The 21,490-nt window shown below is 31.2% G+C and overlaps 2 protein-coding genes across 2 annotated transcripts in view; both read left to right on the top strand.

Annotated features, from left to right (window-relative positions):
* LOC145314502 (alpha-crystallin B chain-like) overlaps positions 1-21,490 on the top strand; it is a 390,513-nt gene that overhangs the window by 110,400 nt on the left and 258,623 nt on the right. The gene's annotated exons all lie outside the window — the stretch shown is intronic.
* Positions 1,668-17,216, top strand: LOC145314499 (uncharacterized). Its single transcript, XM_080154419.1, has 6 exons — positions 1,668-1,823; positions 1,925-2,015; positions 10,578-10,757; positions 12,242-12,274; positions 12,605-12,806; positions 15,633-17,216. Exons 1-6 carry the CDS (start codon positions 1,717-1,719, stop codon positions 16,100-16,102), a joined length of 1,083 nt encoding a protein of 360 aa, XP_080010545.1. The 5' UTR covers positions 1,668-1,716; the 3' UTR covers positions 16,103-17,216.

Below are 21,490 nucleotides of genomic sequence, written 5' to 3'. Positions count from 1 at the left end.
TCATTAGTAAGAAATAATAATTACTATTTATTGTTTAGGAGACATGTGCTTAGTATTGTAGACAGTCTAAATATTCATCCTAGTTCATTAGTAAGAAATAATAATAATATTTATTATTTAGGAGACCTGTGCTTAGTATTGTAGACAGTCTAAATATTCATCCTGGTTCATTAGTAAGAAATAATAATTACTATTTATTGTTTAGGAGACCTGTGCTTAGTATTGTAGACAGTCTAAATATACGTCCTAGTTCATTAGTAAGAAATAATAATTATTTTTTAGGAGACCTGTGCTTAGTATTGTAGACAGTCTAAATATATGTCCTGGTTCATTAGTAAGGAATATGATTCTTATTTATTATTTAGGAGACTTTTGTTTAGTATTGTAGACAGTCTAAATATTAGTCCTAGTTCATTAGTAAGAAATAATAATTACTATTTATTATTTAGGAGACCTGTGCTTAGTATTGTAGACAGTCTAAATATCCGTCCTGGTTCATTGGGGAGAAAGAATATATACGCGGTTCAACCCAAGGAAAATTTTACAGATTTTTGTTCGGTATGTAGTATACCTCCCAATCATTTCCCAATGATCTGTCACACTGCAAATAATTTAATTGCAATTTGACGTTGCCCCTTCACGCATACCGATTAATATAATTTCCAGTATGCTTCGACAGAGATTAATATCCGCTGGATTAAAACCGATTCTCAGTCATGTAAAAAGTTATGTATAGAATAGAATCGTAATACAGACAATTTTTCAAAATATTAAAGAAAATCATAAAATTAATCCCATATTTGTAAGCACGAGTCTTCTGCTCCCCGAAGATAACAAAACTAGTTTTAATCTTATAATTTTTATTTTAATATCCGCGGAAAGCAGTCTACAATACGATACGATAAATTTCCAAGAATAATGGGCTAGAGCTAAAAAAATAAATAAATGCCAATTTTTACAGCAAAGGGAAATGGGGAAATAAAAATGAACTTTCTTCAATAATTTCTTTGGTTTTGGTCTCCAATTATGAGAACAACCTAAAGCTCAATTATAGAAAGCTCATTTTTTCCTCAACTGATCCCATTTTTGTGTGGTAACAAAGTTGGGTTGCGCTAAACCAAGCTTCACTGTGTAGAAACTTTGTTAAAATTAGCTTTTATTATTTTGATTATACATAGGTCTTTAAAAGTTATATTGCTAGTTTTAAACATTAGGTCGAATGAGATAATTATAAGTTTTAGAAGGCCAAAAGTATAATCATATATAAACAAAATAATAAATATTTTTACGTCAAAGACCCGGTTTAGTGCCCCCAACTGTAACAGTTGAAGAAATTGTGTGGTTGATCTTTAATAATTTTGGGTCAGGTTTGCAATGCAAAAAATGTTGCATTTACCAGAACTTTGCAATTGAAAACTACAGTTTTTTTATTATTTAATTATATGCTGCAAGGTGGAATTAAGTAGGAATAAGGATGTGAATCATAATTGATTTGCTTCAAACCTTTCTACAAAAACAAAATTAAAGCTGTTATAACCTTACTTAGCTTTTTCTTCATCAATAACAATTGCAGAAGTCAGATATTGGTAAAAGATTGATATAAGTTTAATATTACAGCTCTGTAGCTTAAGTTTTTAAAACGAATTACATTTTTAAAATCTTCCAAATTAATAAAAAATCTCTATAAAAAAGTTCAAGCAGCCGGATCCGCCGAAAATGCACATAAAGCTGACCAAGGCACCGTCCCGACCAATGCATCCGGACTTTAGGAGGCGGAGTAAGTCTCCCGGAGGAGGCGCCAGAGGTGGAGGAGGCTCTACAGGAACAATTCTTGAAAAATTTAAAATATATAACCTATTTTTTATGACTTTTTGTAAATATGGTATGGTAAAACCTGGATAATTTCAAGTATTGTGGGTGCAGGTTCAAGTCCTCCGTCAGTACCTGGTGACTCTCTGGAGACAAGTGAGGAGTCGGATGATGAAACTCCACAGTTCTCAGATAGAAATCCAAAGGTGAGAGCTTTGTAAGAACCTAGCAGGAGCACTAACCCTGCAGGGTCATAACTTATATAGGGTTTTCAATCCGAATTGATAATTAATAAAACTATTTTCAATGTAGGTTTTATATAAATATATAAAACAAGAAAAGAACAAAAGCATAGTTAGTTCAGAAATAAAAGATGAGGATGGTTTAAGAGGTGTGTTTTTATGTATAGTAATTAGAAAACTTTTAGGATATCTTTTTTAACAAGGTCATGAAAGGTGATTTGATTAGGCCAGGTCTCTAAAAAAAAAACAATCTAAATTGATTTCTTTTTTTAATTGTAAACAAAGGGTTAGAAAACATTGAAAGCTATGACTGAAAGTTTTTTTGTCAAGTGTTTTATCCTGGAAATGACTTTCTTTTCTATTTGTCTTTTTTATTGTTGAACAAAAACCCTAGATGTTAATCTACTTCCTCAATTTTGTTATCTTGTCATGTAGGCTTTTTCTTTATTCTAGTCTTCCAAGAGACGGGAATAGTAAATCTGAAGAAAATTATTTGGCGTAAATTACATTTTTACATTTCTTCCTTTACTTAAATCATTTGAAAGAAGTTGATTTTTTTCTACTGAAGTTGCACGATTAGAAAAAAAAATTGCTTATTTATTCCTAATTTTCTATTAACAATTTAATGCTTTTTTACACTTTCTAAAAACAAATAAGGACAAATGAATAAGTCAAATAGAAGCGAAACTTTCGGAAAGAAATACAGGAAATGGACAATGGATGATAAATCAATTCACACCCTACATATATAGTAAACTGTACTTAAAATATGTTAAAATAAAGACAAACAGAATAAGTTTAAACAATCTCTGCACTACCATCCTCAAGGAAGACTTTTTGTCGTACGATTCTTCATTTAGCGTATAAAATAAATGCATAAAAATAACCTATCTTTATGGTAGCTTTGCAACTAAAAACAAAACTATGAGAAAATCGTGTTCCAAATTAAATTGACACCTTTGTACGGGCATACTATAGTAGTGACTAAATTAAAATAATCTGGGAAGGATTAAAATCTGGGAAACGGTCAAGGGTACTTGGATAGAAAAATGGAAGATCAATAGATCTTCCTTAGAATCTCAGGCTTATGAACTTTGGTACCTAAACATCATAAGTGTGATATAACTACATTCTCAATCAATAAACATTGTTTTTGATTCCTACTAAATAACTTCTTTATGTTAGATTAGAAACACAAAATCCAAAGCAATATCTGAAGGTTGGATTTAGAATTGTTTGATAGGCGCTAATTTTGGCCTGTTGAAAGTTAATTTAAAGTAAGATTTTTTATTGTCTATTTATCTATCCTAATATCTCTTATAAAACGGGTGAGATAATGAAAATGCAAGAATTCTTGTAGCGTTGTTGCTGTAATTTAGTTCTGCTTACCACAGTTTTAAGGATAATTTGTAACATCCATGTTTAAATTAGAATTCTATATCTAGTTTTAAAGTTCAACCGCATCTATAAAACTACAAATTAGTTTCTCGATAAGAATTTTGTTATTTGAACCAAAACAGTTACTTTAACACTTCTTAATTGAATAAAGCACAGTGGGATCTTTTGCCAAAAAACGGGACATTAAGAGTAGACAAAAGTAAACTTCAATAAATAAGCTTGTATTTGAAGAAATGATGTATTTTTTTTGCTTTAGCCAGGAAATAACTTAAATTTTGCCTCTGTTAACTTCTAATGTGCATTTGGTAAGCACGTCTGGTGGTTTTGGAGGAGCGAAGCTACCCTATTTTTTAAAAATCTATAAACCTTCATAACTTTAGTTAAGATTTGAATATTTTAACAAAATAAACATCTATGTAAATATTTCTTTAATGCAAACAATGTTTGTGAACATGAATATAGCGTCAGGTGCACCCAGTTTGAGTCCTGGCATTTTTAGGTAGGTCCAGTAAAAGTAAAAATAGGACACTTATAAGGCATGTTTTCAAATGTTTTTATTTTACAGATATAAACAACAATAACATAATTTTCAAAACACTTTTGATTTTGTGTTAATACCTTTATTCTAAGTCTAGCTATCTTCATTTAAAGTTTTATAAGAATATAAACATAATTACTTATATTATATTCTCTCTCAAACATATATTTCTCTCTCTCTCTCTCTGACGCCTATATAATGTTTTTGAAATATTATAATTAATCCCCAAATTTGAATTTCTGCTGGACCAAAACCAGTTAGAAATACAAATTTTTTTAGAACACATGAAATTTAGCAAATTTAATTGCTAAAATAAAAGTATTTTTAAGTCATCTTTATTTAATGACTCATTAATCCCTTAAATGTCCATTAAAACCGCGAGAACGGCAAAAATCGTTAAAAATCACGCCAACGCCGGCAAATAACGGTGAAATGGTTCGCCAGAGGCAAATGATGCATAAGTCAAGAAAGATCCGCCTTAAAAAGTTTGAAAATATTGCAAAGATGACTTTGGGCTCTAATATGACTCCTTCTCCCTATAACGAAGGAAAATTTTAAATTAACAAGAATGAAATTGTTCAAACCATGCAATGTAAAATGCTCAATTACTCAAAAACAGCCGGGAGGCCCCAGGTTGTGAAAACTGTTTAATACACAATACATGTTGCATATTAATATTATTATTGCAAAACCCGGGGCCTCCTGGCCGTTTTTGGGTAAAATGGAGAAAACAGATTTTTTGGGGTTATAAATCTTAATATTTTTGGTGAAATTTTCTCACAAAATGTCAATTTACACCACCAAAAAATTTTTTTTTTTTATTTTTCTTTAATTAGACATTGGTACAGGTATCTGAAAAGTACCCCAATCAAAAATTATTTGCATACACTGAACATAAATGTATTTTTTGTTGCTTGAAAAATGTGGAAAATCATCAAAACTGAAAAGAAATTTTTTACTACCTTTTTTTAAAATGGCTTAAATCGGCCAAAAATTAATATTTTTAAAAAATTTCTTTTCTTGCTGTCTACTTAAAGCAATTATTAATTCCTAGGATAGATAGAAGTCAATTTTAAATTTTTTGGATGTCCTGATTTTTTTCAAAAGATCCCACTGTGTAAAGCTCAACTGTAAAAGCAAAAGTTAGACGGCAAAACGACTTAAATACAATTAGACATAAACATATAGTTTTAGAATAGCTTTAAAACAAGATCTTATTAGATAAGGCTTAATTTTCTAGTGAAACCTGTTAAAACCTTTCTTTACGAAACATGCTGTTTAAAATTGTGCTTAGATTCCAAACTCCCTTCTTGAGTTTAAATTCACGTTGTAATGATGATCTCTGATCACTGTATCTTAGTAATTCGTCATCTCATACCCAACATTTTTAATGTCCAATGAATTCAAAAATTAAAAGTAAAAGGTGCCATGTATTAAAATTAATGTTTCTATTTATGTTGTAATCCTTATAACAGGATGTTTGTGTGTTTGTGTGTTTGTATGTTTCTACCGAAGGATCTCGCTAACCGCTGAACCGATCGGGTTCTCCTTAACAGGGTAGATTCTAATATGTCCCGGTAAGGTTTATAACTATTTTGGGGGAGGGTACCACCACCCTTCCTAGAAAAAATAATTTTTTTTTAATTTCTCGATTTTAGAAAGAGAGTTCAACGAAAAATAAACGTCAAACGCAAAATAGCCATATTTCAAATATGAAAAAAAAACATTTAAAGTGCCACTAGAGGCCTCTAGGGAAGTAGCCGCTAGTGATTAATATTGGTTAAGAAAAATTATTTTATCGCTTTTCAAAAGAAGCTCAATCGATATATTATTAGTTAGATGTTGAACTAGATTTTCATGTACTCTAATAAAGTGATGCTCGCAGCTAGCTAAAATAACGATTTCCAACATCCACCCCTTTACCCTATCCTCACCCCTCCTATTGGATGAACGAACTGACCAATCAATAAGGTAAATTGATATTAAAAATGTTGGTTGTAAGTGGTCATGGTGTTAGCTAAACAAAATTAAACTTCAATTGTTACCAAAAAACACTTTGGAACCAATTATATCAAGTGATAGATTTTCTAAAAAATAATTTCCTGGATTTTTAAAATCATTTTCTATTTTAACAAAAATGAAAAGTAATAACACTTTTTCATTAATCTATAATACAAAGTAGAACGATGTCTGTCTGTTTGTTTGTGTGTTTGTCTGTTTGTTTGTAGCGAAGGATCTCGCTAACCGCTGAACCAATCGGGTTCTCCTTTACAGGGTAGCTTCTCATAGTCCCTTCTCATGTCCATTCGTCCCTTCATTAATCATTAGCTATCCAAGTCATAATTTTGCACAACAAACTAGGAATGTTATATTATTTTATAATCTTTGCTTATTTCATTGACCATATGAGAAATAGATCTAATGTTACTTGGATGCCTCACCAGAGTTTTATGTTCTCTGATAAAGGGATACTCACAGCTGGCTAAAATAACGATACCTCCATCCACCCTTTTATCCCATACATAGCAAACTAAATTAACATCAAATTTTCCCATGTTGATATATTAATGTATATCCTATATCCATTACAAGCGGCTACGCCCCTAGTAGCCTTTTAGTGTCACTTTAAATGTTTGGTTTTTTATTTAAAATAATACGATAGCTATCTATGTTGCTTACAAGTTTCTACGATACCTAACTATGTTGCGTAGGATTCTCTATACTGAAAAAATCTCGATTTATTGTGATCTCTCTTGGGAGGGTGGTGGTACCCTCCAACCAAAAAGTTATAAACCTTCCTGGGACCTATTAGAGGCTACCTTGTTAAGGAGAACCCGATCGGTTCAGCGGTTAGCGAGATCCTTCAGTACAGGCACACAGACAGACAGACACACAGACAAACATCCTGTTATTTTATTATAAGGATATTAAACATGTAATAAAATTGAACATAAGGATCGAGAGTGCTAGATTAAAATGTTTTATTTTAAACTCAAAGGTTAATTTGCATCTTTCATTTATCTGGGATACATGGATTGGTCAATAGTTTAATTCTGCCCATGCTTTATATCAGTACCTAGTCCACCTAAGAATTAAGAGAGAATTATTGCTTTTTTGCAAACTATGACATGCTGCTATTGTTATTAATGAAGAAAATAGTATCAAATTCATGCTTGTTTGTGTGCGTCCCAGTCTGGTTTTCAGCTATTTTTTTATCAATTAAAGGAAATCAACTAATTGCAACAGTTATAATGCAATAGCTGTGTAGTGTATCTATAAATAACTCTTTGTTTGCTCTATTACTTTTTAAAAGCGAAGCTTTTCTATAATTATGGTCGGTTCGTCCGTACGGCCGTCCGTCCGTAACGGATAGCTTTTTTTCTAGTTAATTTAGGCATGTTAGAATTGCCCTATCGATTTCAAATTTTGCATGGTGATTCCTTTAGTAGTTAGGTAAGATTTAGAAAACGTAGCAACTCTATAATCATTACCAAAATTTCCGTACGTCCATTTTAAACATGTTGATTTTTTACTTTTTTAACAACAAACTTTTATGTTATCTTATCATCCGATTGATCTGATTTTTGGTATATTGATTCCTAGGACAAGAAAGTATAATGTTATAAGCGAAGCAACTCTATAATCAAGTCCTAAATATGTAAGTATGTCCATAAACATTATCCTGTATAAAGTAGTTTTTCAACAAATTTACTTACAATTTTGCTTCGACTCTTATACATTTATATTCTGATTATTCAGTTCTGACACTATATAAGTATTCATGTCCGTTTGTCCTACCGTTTCAGTGCTTCGGTTTTATGGATGCTGTCATCCTTGTTTTCTAACAGACACTCAGAAAACTGCTTAAAAGTTACACAGTAAACATTAAATAGACTTGTCAGTTTCAAATTTTAAGCTTTAAAAAAATACAATATGCTAATAAGTTTAAAATCAATGAGGAAAACAGTCTTTTAAAAGCTGTAAATAAATATTATAGACTCTAATAAGGTTGTAAAATTGTTTGAAAATAACAAAGTGGGTCAACAATACTTGTTTTAGTTTTATATACTACTTAAACATTATATAAATTTTATACATGAAGTTAAATATGAAGTATGTAAATTTGGTATTTTTAGTCATACTCTTTGAAACTGATATTCTTCAATATTTTATGTATTTACTAGTGGCTAGGACCCTTGAGACCTCTAAGAGCACTTGAAGAGGGGGGAGTTGAATTAGATAACCCATATTTTTTTTTAGATTTCAATATTAGTTTAAGATTTTTTTTTTTTGGGGGGGGGGGCGTAATTTATTTCAAGGGCGATTAATCATAGAAGGGTACCCTCATCCAAAATGGTAACTTTCCAGGACCTATGAGAAGCAACCCTGTAAAGGGAAACCATAACGGTTCATCGGTTAGCGAGATCCTTCAGTACAGACAAACAGACAGACGTACAAACAGGCAGACAGACAAACAGACAAACAGACAGACAAACATCCTGTTACTTTATTATAAGGATATAAAATGCTAAACACAAAGGCATATTTAGAGGATATAGTAACCAGGCCTAATTTTCATATGCGAAATTCTTGCTAAGTTTATTCTTTAATAATATTTTTTTATCATTAAGATCTTTAAAATATTAATATTTTCTTAATAGAAGCCTAATTCTTGAAAAGTTAGGATTTGCCAAAAATTGAAAGTGTCAAATTTTGTGTTCGTCATTGTAACTTGAAAAGATAGATTATATTTCAATTGCCTCTGAAAATCTATATATTATTACTTGATGTTGCTCCAAATTTTCATTTTTCATGTCTCTAATAAAATGATACTCGCAGCTGGCTAATAAAACAACACCCCCAATCCACCCTCTCTACCTCATCCTCTCCTAATGGACAATAAATGAGGTTCAAATTAGCAACCTAGATCGACGACAAACAATATTCCCTCTTTCAATATGCCCATGTACGTATTCTATACCCATATTTCTTAACCTTCATTTACAATATGTTTTTAATATAAAAAGTCATCAAAATATTATGTAAAAAAAGTTTTTTTATCTGGGAAAAGGGACATATGTACAGTGTACACACAAGGACAGGTATAGAGAAAGTTTTCAACCAGAGTTTCAAAAGTTTGTTCCATTTGTAAAAGCATTCTATACATATATTAGACTTAGAATATTTAGACCAGTCCTATAAACTAAAGTAATGGGTTGTATGTTTGTCTTTATGTGTCGAAATCTGATTAAAAATCAAATATAACATGGTAAGAATATTTGGGTATAGTCCCTTTCGTGGCAACGCACCTTAAGGGGCGATTCTTCGTATTTTTCACAATATCTTTTCTCCTATTTCTAGCCCCTGCGGTTGGCTCTAATCCTGCGGGGCCAATTGCCTAACCCTGTGGGGCAATCACCTAACCCAATATAACCTATAAAAAGCCATTTTAAGCCTTAAAATTTGTTTTTTACAACTTTAACATAAAACATCAACCAAACAATTTAAAGAGTTCAAGACTTTATTAAAAATCTTATTTTTTCTATGCAATAAGAATATGTGCTGTTTAATTCTAATATAAACACAGATTGAAATAAACTTAGATTGAGGTCAAAAGAGAAAAGGGACGGAGAAAAGAGAAATGAAACAAGGATCTAAACATTCATAAGTAGAAAAACATTCATAAGTAATAAAGAACGAAAAAAACAGATTGACATACGTCCATTATGAGCTCTAGAGAAGATGACATTGGCTACATGTCTTGAAATCTAAATACGAAATTTATCTTAAAGACATCTATATTTTACAGCAGCTGAGAAATATCATCTCCAGCACAGTACAATAGGCGGACAAAGAGTTATCTTTAGATTTTCTTCTTTTGATTTATCTCCTTCTTTACACCACTAACGGCTATGTCTCTAAATTCTAGGGTAGGGGGGATGTTTTTTCTAAAGTCGATTTCTCTTCGGAGGGTGGTAGTACCCTCCACCTAAATCATTAAAAACCTTTACAGGACCGATGTGAAGCTACATTGTATAGGAGAACCATATTGGTTCAGCGGTTATCGAGATCCTTCGATACAGACAAAAATCCCTTGACTTTTAGTTAAGAAATGAAAATTATTTTTTTCTCTTTGTCCTTACACATTCCTATCAATGAGACTAGCGGACATTTGGATAGAAGTAAAGCGTTGCTTTGCTTCTAAAAAAGGGTTATGGGACAAACTTTTAAAGGGGGGTTGAAGGAAGAAAAGGGAATAAAATGGATTGTGGGACAAAGTTTAAAAGGAATTTCAATGTGCTTGAAGTTTTGGAATGCAATTTATCTGCACTTCAAAGTTTGAACTCCAGCGCAGCTACTCTATAGATAGTTAGTTCACTTTTGGGTTAAAAAACTAGGGCAATAACGTTCATACAAGTTGAAAAGACATGTACTTCATACGAACACTTTAGTTTGATTAATGACGGATTTTAAAAATTGTAAACTTAAATTGTTAAAATTAACATCTTATTTCTAGATATGGCTATAGGTTCTTTTTTAGTTTTCCAAATTTTGTCTGTGTTTGTTTGTGAGTTTTTCTTTTTGTTTAGGTATTCACATCTAAGCAATCCTTGGTTGAATATTTCAAGGGTCTACAGAACCCGATGTCGCAGTCTCCCCTGACCAAGCAGCAGTGTCGGAGGCCGCACGTGCCCTCAGTAAACCTAGTGGGTATGACTCCCTCCGCATCCAGCAGTGGGTCCCCGGATCCAGACTCGGATTTTGATCTGGTAAGGTTTTTTTATAAATGAAATATAAACAGGGTTCTGCAAGTTTGTTTAGGCCACCAATTTGAAATATGTTATTTAAATTGAGGTTACAAGACTTTCAAAGAGAACAAGTTTTACATTAGTTCACAATAGGTTCAGTAATTTAGATTTATGGAATATAAGAAAAAATAGTAATAGTTTATTTTTAAAAATATTATTATTTTCTTTAATGTCTTAAATATCTAATTAAAAATTTCAACGTCTCTAAATTGCAAAAATATGGCCATAAAGAATAATATTTTGTTTATTTACTTAAAGGCAAGGTTTGGGTTGGGTTGCAAACAAATAACAAGTAAATATATTTTAATAGCCAGTTTGGCTTCCAGACCAATTAATTTCTGCTGGATTAGAACCAGCGGATATTAAAATGAATATTACAAAATTAAAAGCCCAAGCCTTTGTCTTCTCGGGGCTAACAAAACTGATTTTAATCTTTTAATTTTTTATTTTAATATCCACTTAAAGCTGTCTATCATACGATGCGATAATTAACTATTCCAATCTCTACTATACATCAAGAGGTTGGGTGATTAAATGAAAATAAAACAATAATATAAATGGGATTGCAGAATAGTGAGTTAAAACAGTGGACATAACTTAATCTAACAATTAAAATGAACAAATTTCTTTCCGTTGTATACTAAAAGTAGTTTAATCTTTTCCCTACAGCTTTAATTGAACTAAGAGTTTGGATTAGAGAGATTTATTTGGAAACCATTTTCTCGTATTCATTCGAATCCGGTGGATAGGAACCGGTTCTCATCCATACGAAAAAACTATGTCTAGCACCGTATTATAACCAGTTTTCTACAAATATAAAAATGTACAATCATAAGATTAAAACCAGTTTTTTTAGCCCGTGCCTTCGGTATCTCGGGGCTAAAAAAACTGGTTTTAATCTTATAATTGTACATTTTATATCCGCGGAAAGCCATTTATAATACGATGCGAGAAATAACTATTACCATATCTCTGTCTTAATGTAGAAAATTGTTTAAACAGATTAATTGTCTCAATTTTAAACAGTACTGATGTACAGTATTGAAAAGTGCAACACAATTTTAAAAAACTAATTAATTAGTGATTTACTTCTTTGGAAGTGGAATTTAGAATTTCAAAGTTGGATTTTTTTCAATTCATTCTTTTGTGTTGAGACTCTTTTCCTTGACATTCAAGTTTGAAATGAAAAGTGAAGTTCGCGCATGGGTTCGATAAGTTAGATCCCAATATTAAAAAGATGTCTGTAAGTGTGTGTCTATCAGCGAAAGATCTCGCTAACAGTTAAACCGATATGGTACAACTATTTTCAGGAAGGGTACCTCTACACTTCCGAGAAAAATTGTCCTTTAGAAAAATTGTATTCAGTAAACTATGATTTTAATCTGCTGAAGGCATCATTTTTTTTCTTATAATTTTGGGTTTATATTGATGTTATATTTTTTTAGGATCTGGTTGATAGAAACAGAAATTTTGTACAGGCAAATATATTATTGCTTTACATTTAAAACAAGGATAATAATGTCCATAAATAGCCACAAATCATGTCTCTAAAATTTAAAATGATTTTTCTAATTTGGTTGATTTTACCAAATACTTTCGGAAGAGACAGTTACTTAGAGTATCATACTTTAGCAGATCGACGGACTATTTAGATATGGTCAATGTCATTGGTCAAAACACAATTCAGAGAATCTTCGCTTTTAATAAGAAAACTATTACAATCAAAAACGTTATGTAATATATATTTAGCTAATTATTTATTTATTCAATCATTATTGTATAAGCTAGATTTTCTATGAATAATTTAGGATAAACAACCGCACAACCACCTCCACCACCATCACACACACAGCAGCCATCACAACAACAACAATTCATTGAAGTCCCTGGACAGAGCGAGGGGCGGGTCAGAGGCGAGTGAATGGGGCGAGGGTTCTGATTCTTCACATGGAAGAAATAAAGTTATCAGAGCTAAGAGTTGCTTGAAAAAGCCAACAAAGCATTTTACAGGTAATGAAATTACAGGGAACGTTGAACTGGAGATAACACTAGTACCAAAATTTCTATAACAACCTCATCATTAAACTTTGGGCACATTTAAAAATTTTGATTGGATTGTTTCAAATTAATAAACTGAACTATTCAACCAATAATTTAATCTAACGAAGGGTAATTTAGTCATCATCATTGGGGATTTATATCAATAAATCGTTCATTGTCTTATCCATTAATATCCCTAAATTATATAAATCATCAATAAAACTTTAAAAGACACCATTGTATTTCTTTATACATCAAAATTAATTTTCTTGATGATATTGATCAATGATAATGAGAAAATTAACCAACACCTTCTTGTTCTATGATAAATTTTAAAGTGACACATTACAAACTTTTCCGATTTTGTATTACTTTTGAGGAACATGATTCCAGTTACGTCATATTTTTATTTCCCGAAAAAGGGAAGGGGGAAAGAAAAAAAAGGGAAGGGGGGAAGAAAAAAGAGATGGGAGAAAAGGGGGTTTTCCCCATCTCTTTTGAAGAGATTTTCTTCCCCTCTTCCCTTTTAAGGGAAAGAAAAATATGACGTAACTGGAATCATGTTCCTCAAAAGTAATACAAAATCGGGAAAGTTTGTAATGTGTCTTTTAAAGTATGCCTAATATCTTTAAACTTGACATTTTTTTCATCTGTTTATGGAAATATTTGTCCTTGCATTTTTTGCCCTTGACATCCTACACGTTTTTGGACATACGCATTCCTGTTTTTACGTGCATCTCATCATTTCATTACGCTTCGTCAATTTAATTTTCCAAAAATCGTATGTTGTTTTTTTTGGGATAAGACAATGGATGATAAATTGGTGTACTACACAATGAGAAACAATCTACCACCTCTTTTTATTGTTTGAAAAGGTTGGCACTGCACTTGTAGTTTATACCATCAATCAGAATTCATTAAATTATCAAAAACGTGGTTTTTAAACTTTGGGTATGAGTGTAATATTCAGTACCTCCCTTTTTTTTGATGATATCTAGAAGTACAACGCTCCGGCTTGTTGCCGGATAACGAGTTTGATTTTTAGACAAGTTTGCGGCAAACCCAAACCGTTGTAAAAAGCTTATATGTTACTTAAAAAGACGAAGAAAGTACCTAAAAAATCAGCATGTGACGTCATAAAAACGAAGGATTAAACATCTCGTTTTTATGGGTTTTCTTTCAGACTTCTCCTCTCCTCATCCCTTATTTTTATGACGTCATTGAGGGACTTTCTTCGTCTTCGTTACTTGTATAATGATTAGAGAGGGGGAATGTTTTGGCTATTAAAAGCCACATAATAGTCACATACAACTTTTATTCTAAAATATGTTTACTACAAATGAAAATTTTATCCTTGTTTTATCATGAGTAAAATTCAATTTAATCGAAATTTAACATTTAAATAAACAAGTAACATCATAACCATAAGTATTAATAGCAACTAAAGAAAAGGTTAGTTCAGAAAAAATGAGCTTATTGTTTTTCCTTTTCTGTAAAGTAGTAAGGTTTGTTTGTTTGTCTAAAGCTAAAGATATCGAGAATTACTTGTTGTACTTAAAATTATTTGTGAGGATTTTTAAATATATTTAATTAATCTTTTTCTTGTTTGTATTGTATTGTGCCAATGAAAAAAAGGCATTAAATTTATTAGATTTACAAGACTGATCGAAGTACGAACAGACCCTAGTTTTAAAAAAAGCTTGACTGCAAATAAAAATATTGAAGCGCCTGCTTTTGTAACAAAGAAATGTTTTACTAGATTTCTAGATTCATTTAATGGTACTATGAAAAGAAACAACACAATTTAGGGGCTTTATTCACTAAAAATCCATAAGATTGTTGAACTATTTTTGAAACTTTGAGAAAAATCTTTACCTACAATTTTATTAATTTATGCAAAATGGAATTTTGAAATGGAGGTCTTGCTTGCTTGATATTCACTCTTACATCTTACTAACATTAAGCCTTTCCAATAGAATTGTGGATATTAAATAGCTTATGAGCTATAGTAATAATTAGCTTTTATAAAAAAAAAATTGTGTGCCAAATGAGTTGAATTTTTTAGACTAAATCCAAATACTCTAGTAAATCGGTTAAAATTTATTTTTACTTGATCTTTCAGTTTATACCGAATAAATATAAAACAAAATTTATAATGATTTGTGAATACAGTCCCTTGTATCGTTTACTTTGGATTTATAAGAATGCATACCTACATAGGTAGATAATATCTTAGAGATAGGACAATAAAAAAAACTAATCTAATATTCCCTCCAAATTCTGCATTTGATAGCTTGTTGAAATATGGGAGGAAAATAGGATAATAGAATATTCCTTTTTCTGAATACATGGATAATAGATTTTCTTAAGATACACCTTCTAGGAAATAGGGATAGTATATGGCAAGATGAATTTCTGATGTTTTAAATACTCAATAGGAAAGAATAGTATAAATTTCTTGTCCTCCCATTAACCTATCCTTTACTCCTTTAATAGTAAGATAAAAGATAATATCTTTAGAAAAGCTTTAGAGTAATTATCACTCGGACTAAAATAAATCTGATTTAATTGTCTTCATTTTTTTATGTGACATTTCAAGAAAATGACAATTTTTTTGTGAGTATTACAATACATATCGACAATGACATAATTATCCTTGCTTTTTAAAATAGATAAAAAAAAAGACTACATGATACATTTTCGAAGAAATTTCGTGGTAAAAATGTTAGGTGTATTTATTGTTTTGTCCATCTTTGGAAATTTTAATGAAAATTATTAACTATGTTTTATTTTCAGTTCGTCCCGGTTCTCCTGTCAGCCTAACTCGTCCTAAGATCATCACCAAAACCGACATCAACTCCGAGCCGACCTCAGCCAACTATATCGTCAAGTCTGAAAAACCGGCTACCAACAGCCGCACTCCCAAGGCTACCCGCAAGCTGTCGCTCAAAATCCGCGGCGACAACGTAGAGATCCAGGACATAATGGTGACGTCCCTGAACAGGGAGAAGGTAAAGCTGCAACGGCAGGCTAGTGGCGCCAGCTCTCTGGTCAGAACGGAGACCATCAGGATGAAGGACTTTGACGAAATTTCGGTGGTCGACAATGTGGAGCCGCACACCGCAACTCGTAACTCCCCGACCATCGAGGACAAACAAGAGTTGCGACGTATCGACAAAATTGACGAAATGACGGCCTCTATTTTCAACGATGTTGGCAGCTGTGATAATAATAAAGAAAAGATGGTGGAAATTAATTTCTATTAAAGAACAATAAACCCTTGTTTGCTTGGTGATAAGAAATAAACAGGGAGTGAGGGGACATTGGACTTGAAATTACACTGGTACCCAAAGTTTTATAACCACATCATTTTATTTGTTGGCATTAAAACCTTTGGGTACTTTTAGTAAATCCTAATTGTATCTCAAACTTGTGGTGTCCAAACTAAAAAGTGGCAAGCTAATATTTTAGCAATTAATATAATATTTGTATTTAGCATGGTTGGTTCAATAACTTAAGTTGGCGACTTTGTTTTTATATTTTTTAAAAGTGATTTTCTAGGTTTGTCTTTCATGGATTTTTATTATTTCAAAAAGAATCCTTATCTTTAGTAATAATAAAATGAGTAAGAATTTTGAAATTAACCCCAAAAAATTTTAGTTTTTTTAAAAAGGAATTTTCGCATAACCCATTTAATTTGTTCTCTTTTTTTGGATAAAATATGATTAGAAGAGATCTTTAAAAGATATATATTGTTTAACATTGAAAATTAAATTTCCTTATCTCATGGGGATGAAGCACTTAAAGAAAAACTTATCAAATTTAACTTTTCCTCTAGTCAAAAATGATCTTTTTTTATTGTAACAACCACAAAATAAAATATAAATATCATTTGACTGATAGTAAAGTTAGGTAAAATAGTTTTTCTTGAAGTACCCTATCCTTGTCAATACATTTTATAGAAAACTAGTTCCTGTTCCTGAGATATTATGATGCCAAAAAAATATTTCTCGCTTCAAGCTTCCAAGGAAAACAAAATTTTTATATTTGTCAACTAGATTGATACCAGGGATAAAAGGATATGACAACAAAATATAGAATAGTTAACAAAAATAAGTATTTAGATTTAAAGTTAAGACAAGTAACAGTATTATGAAAAACTATTTCAGCTTTTTTAACATATTATACAAGTAATTTAAAAGTTTTAACAAATGAATATTTTTTATTTCCCTGGTTTTTGATGTTGGCAATTTTGGGCATTACTATTTGTGCATTTTTGAACAGATTTTTTTTAGAATTTAATTTGACAATATTAAAGACAATTTTGAATGTAATAATATGGAGAGCTTGTTTGTATTTTTTCATTATTAGTAAGCTAATTAAAAGCGAAGCTTTTCTACAATTAGGGTCGGTCCGTACGTCCGTCCGTCCGTACGTCCGTCCGTCCGAGATAGTTAGCTTTTATTCGTTAATTTAGGCATGTTAGAATTGTCCTATCGATTTCAAACTTTGCATGGTGATTCCTGTAGTAGTTAGGTACGATTTAGAAAGCGTAGCAACTCTATAATCGTTACCAGAATGTCCGTACGTCCATTTTAAACATGTTGATTTTTTTACTTTTTTAATAACAATTTTTTATGTGATCTGATTTTTTGATTACTGATTCCTATTACTATAAGGTACAATATTATGAGCGAAGCATCTCTATAATCAAGTATTAAAAATGTCAGTATGTCCTTAAACAGAATTCTGTATTTAAGAAGTTTTGCAACAAATTTACGTATAATTTTGTCAAACCTTATATTTTCATATTTTGTATATTCAGTTCTGACACTCAACAAAAGTTAATGTTCGTCTGTCATATCGTTTCAGAGCTTCGCTTTTATGGATGTTGTCATCCTTGTTTAGAATAGAAATAAATGTACATGGTATAGATTTAGTTTTTTTTTCTCACTTTAAATAATCACAACTTTTAGTTTATAGCCATATAGTAGAAGTACAAAAATCAAGAAAAATATTTGGTTTATTTTTTCTCTAAATTGGAGGCCATTTCTAGTAAAATATAATTGTAATTTTTGTATTAATAATTTGATTTTTATGATTAACAATTTTTGCTGTGATTTTATAAATTTTTTATTTTGTATTACATTATATAAATAAAATATGTAAAATTTATCTTATTTTTTAGTAGCATAGCTATTCTATAAGTTTTCTTGGCCTGTCGGTCAATCTCAAAGGAGCAAGGACAATGATAGCCATTAGTGTCAACAAAAGTAAGCTAAAACTTTTTAATTATTGAATAAGAACAATGCGAGCTGTGAGTGCGAAAGGGGGTTTGTAGAGTTGTCAACATCACTCTTTGAAAATTGAAAATGATAAGTGCAGCCTTAACCTTCTGCCCCCCCCCCCCCTTTAAGAAATACACCCATAGTTAAAACTCTATGCACGCCACTGACAGTAACCATTTATAAAGTAACAATCAGCAATTTTACATGTTTTGTTTGGTTTCTATAAAGAAACTTTGTATGCGGAAATGGCTCGAATATACCTTAATTTTAGAGTGGCTGCGAACCCATAACTTAATTAGAATTCCCTCCTCAAATGAATTGTCTAATATTTTCCTCGTCAATAAATAAAAAAGGGCGTTGAAAAAAGCATAGGCTAAGTGGCTAGTTTATTAATTCATAGATTCATACCAAAGACGTTAAAGTAAATAATAGTTACAAATTCTCGAACCTAGTAATAGTGTCTAACTTTTTATCTTTGTGACGTAACAAAAATCGAAGGATGAGAGGGGAGGTGGGAAAGGAAACCCATAAAAAAGAGATGGATTTTTGTTACGTCACAAAGATAAAAAGTTAGACACTATCACTAGGTTCCAAATTCTCCAGTGTTTAAGGGGTTGTTTATGGTTACATCTTTTATTTTGGACGAGTAATACACGCCTATCTCATCCTTCTATGGAATAAGAAAGTGGACTAAAATTGATTAACATCCCCAATGATGATAAACATAATTACCCTTTAGATGAAATGTTGGTCAAAAGGTTTGAACACCCTTAGTTTGAACCAACCAATCAATATTCCATAAAGGCGCCCAAATTTTTAAGTTAACCAATGCGGGACAGTTGAACCGTTAGGTACCTGCATAAGGATTAGATAAAAAAAATCAATTGATCCCTGTCCCCAACAATGTGCAGAGCATAACCTTTAAGCCTTTTATTGATACAAAAGCAGCAAAAAAAGTTATAAAAGTTATGTTCTACTTTAAAACTCACTGTGTATAACAAAACTACTAATGAACTCGTCCAATATTCATAAGAGCGGAATAATGATTAAAAAATTCTGAGTTCACACATATTTACCAATTAAAACGTGAATAGATGTATGTGCTTTGATAGTGCTAATTTACTAAAATCTTTTATTCTACATTGTTTCATAACAATCAGAACAGGATTCTCATTATTCTTTTTAGCTAAATTTGTGTAATGTAAGATCTAAGAAACAACTAAAAGAATTAAACTATAATTTTCATAAAATCATTTAACTGGTCCTGTGGTGGTTTTAAGATTTTTTTACTGAAATGACTGCTAGTGTTTTTTCTTTGGGTCTGTGTTTGTTATGAAACTTTACTAAGAAATAAGGCGTTGTTAAAACTCTCAAGTATCTACTTACTCTAAGTCATTGACATCCATTGGCCCTTATAAGAATCCTACAAATCAATAATCTATTTATTTATCTAACTATTCACACATATCTGGTTACATTAGTTATCATGCCAAACATAAATCTTTAGAAAAACATCCCACACACACCTTTTATTTATTTTTTAAAAATTTTAATTGTTAAAGTAAGATTAACCATAATTTAGTTAATTAAATTTTGAAGTATCCTATTATATGAGTAGGAAGGTATTTTTGTCTGAAGTTTAAGATCTTAAAAACTTCTGAACAAACTGGGTTAGGTATTTTTATAGCCTCCAAGTCAACAGAGCCACTACATACAAGTGTTGTAGCCGTTATCTATAATACAACGTAGATTGATGTCTGTCCGTCCGTCCCTTAAGATCTCGGTAACCACTGAACCGATTGGATTCTACTCTTCAGGGAATATACCTACTGGTCCTGTGGTGGTTTAAGGCTATTTTCTTGGGGGGTGGGACACCACCCCCCCCTCCAAAAAAAAACAATAAGGATTAGGAGCACTCATAGAACAAAAGCATAAACCTCACTTACAATTTTGCATTTTTTAAAAAGGGGCAAAGCCCGTAGAGGCTAGGGACGAAGCCGCTTGTTATTCTATGAAGTGTTCAGTTCTAATATAGTAATATTTTGAAGTAAAAAATTTCTAATGTTTGTTATTTAAGTTACCTCTTAATATCGGTAGATACCAAATCTAATGGTTGAACATACAATTCAATTTGAGTTACAGTGATATTTCTTATCATTGCATTGGAGTAAACTGTATAAACACTATGACTATTCTTCTTTATAAGATCAACATTGTATCAACACTAAAAAAACATAGATGTTCACAAAATAATCTGGCACTGTTGTTTGTTATATTTGATCTGACCTGCTTTTTGCATATTTTTAGGATTGACCATTAAACTGTACATGTAGAACAAGAATGACCAGTCTAGTGATAAGCGTAGTATGATATATTTTGGTAATTAAATGTTTGTAATCAATTTTCCTTTGAGTATATGATTTTTTTTCTTAATTTAGAAAGATTTAGCCTTTAGACAGTTGATTGAAAGATTGCTATTCTGCTGGTCCCATATCTTTAACATCATATATATATAATAAAAATCAAGATCATAAGTAAAGTGTAAATTATAGAGTAGCTCTGCTTCTAAAAACATATATATAATAGGTTGGGGATTGGGTAAAGTTGGATAGAGTTATCAATTTATAATGCCTCTTTAGCTTCTTTTACATTAATGTATATTGTATAAGAAGATATTTGGATTAAAGTATGAATCATGTGAAAATTTCATTCAATTCTCCAAAAGTTAGATTATTTGATAAATATGTAAGTGTACCTGTTAGGAGAAAAGTATTTTTAAAACCCTATTTTTGTCTGATTACTCTAAAAGGCATTTGTCAAATTAAAGATCAATGAAACAATGTTATTGATGAATGTGTAAGATTCCAACAAAGTTAATCTAAAACTGACCTTTTTATAACTATAGATAAGGGGCCAGGTAGCTTATTAAATACACAAAATGTTTCTGTCTATAAGTCTATCTATCTGTCGTTTTTAAATATACAGAACTTAAGTAATATTTCTTTAAATTGCAGGGTATGTCGACGAAGCCCAAAATACATAAGGTCGTCTTCCTGTGACGTCATATTATCCATCTCTTTTTTATGGATTTTCTTTCCCACTTCTCCTCTCATCTCCCTCATTTTATGACGTCACAGGAAGACGACGTGGTGCAAAAGTTATGTATTATGGGCTTCGCCGGTATGTCCAATAAATCTATCCAAAAAAATAAGCTCCCACATAAGATATTCAACCATATTTCGATGCATATGTGGTAATATGCAGCACCTGGTCATTATTCTACAATTCTCTGTGGGTCCATAAAGTGACCCCTGTGGTACTCCCTAAGTTGGTGAAAAATGATCTCTAACTGTCCTGCTACAAACT

The sequence above is a fragment of the Acartia tonsa genome, chromosome 3, assembly GCF_053477335.1.
Source record: "Acartia tonsa isolate MP-2025a chromosome 3, ASM5347733v1, whole genome shotgun sequence".
Lineage (NCBI taxonomy): Eukaryota > Metazoa > Arthropoda > Copepoda > Calanoida > Acartiidae > Acartia > Acartia tonsa.
Note: the sequence above shows the minus strand (reverse complement) of the source record. Positions and strands in the feature narration are given on the sequence as shown.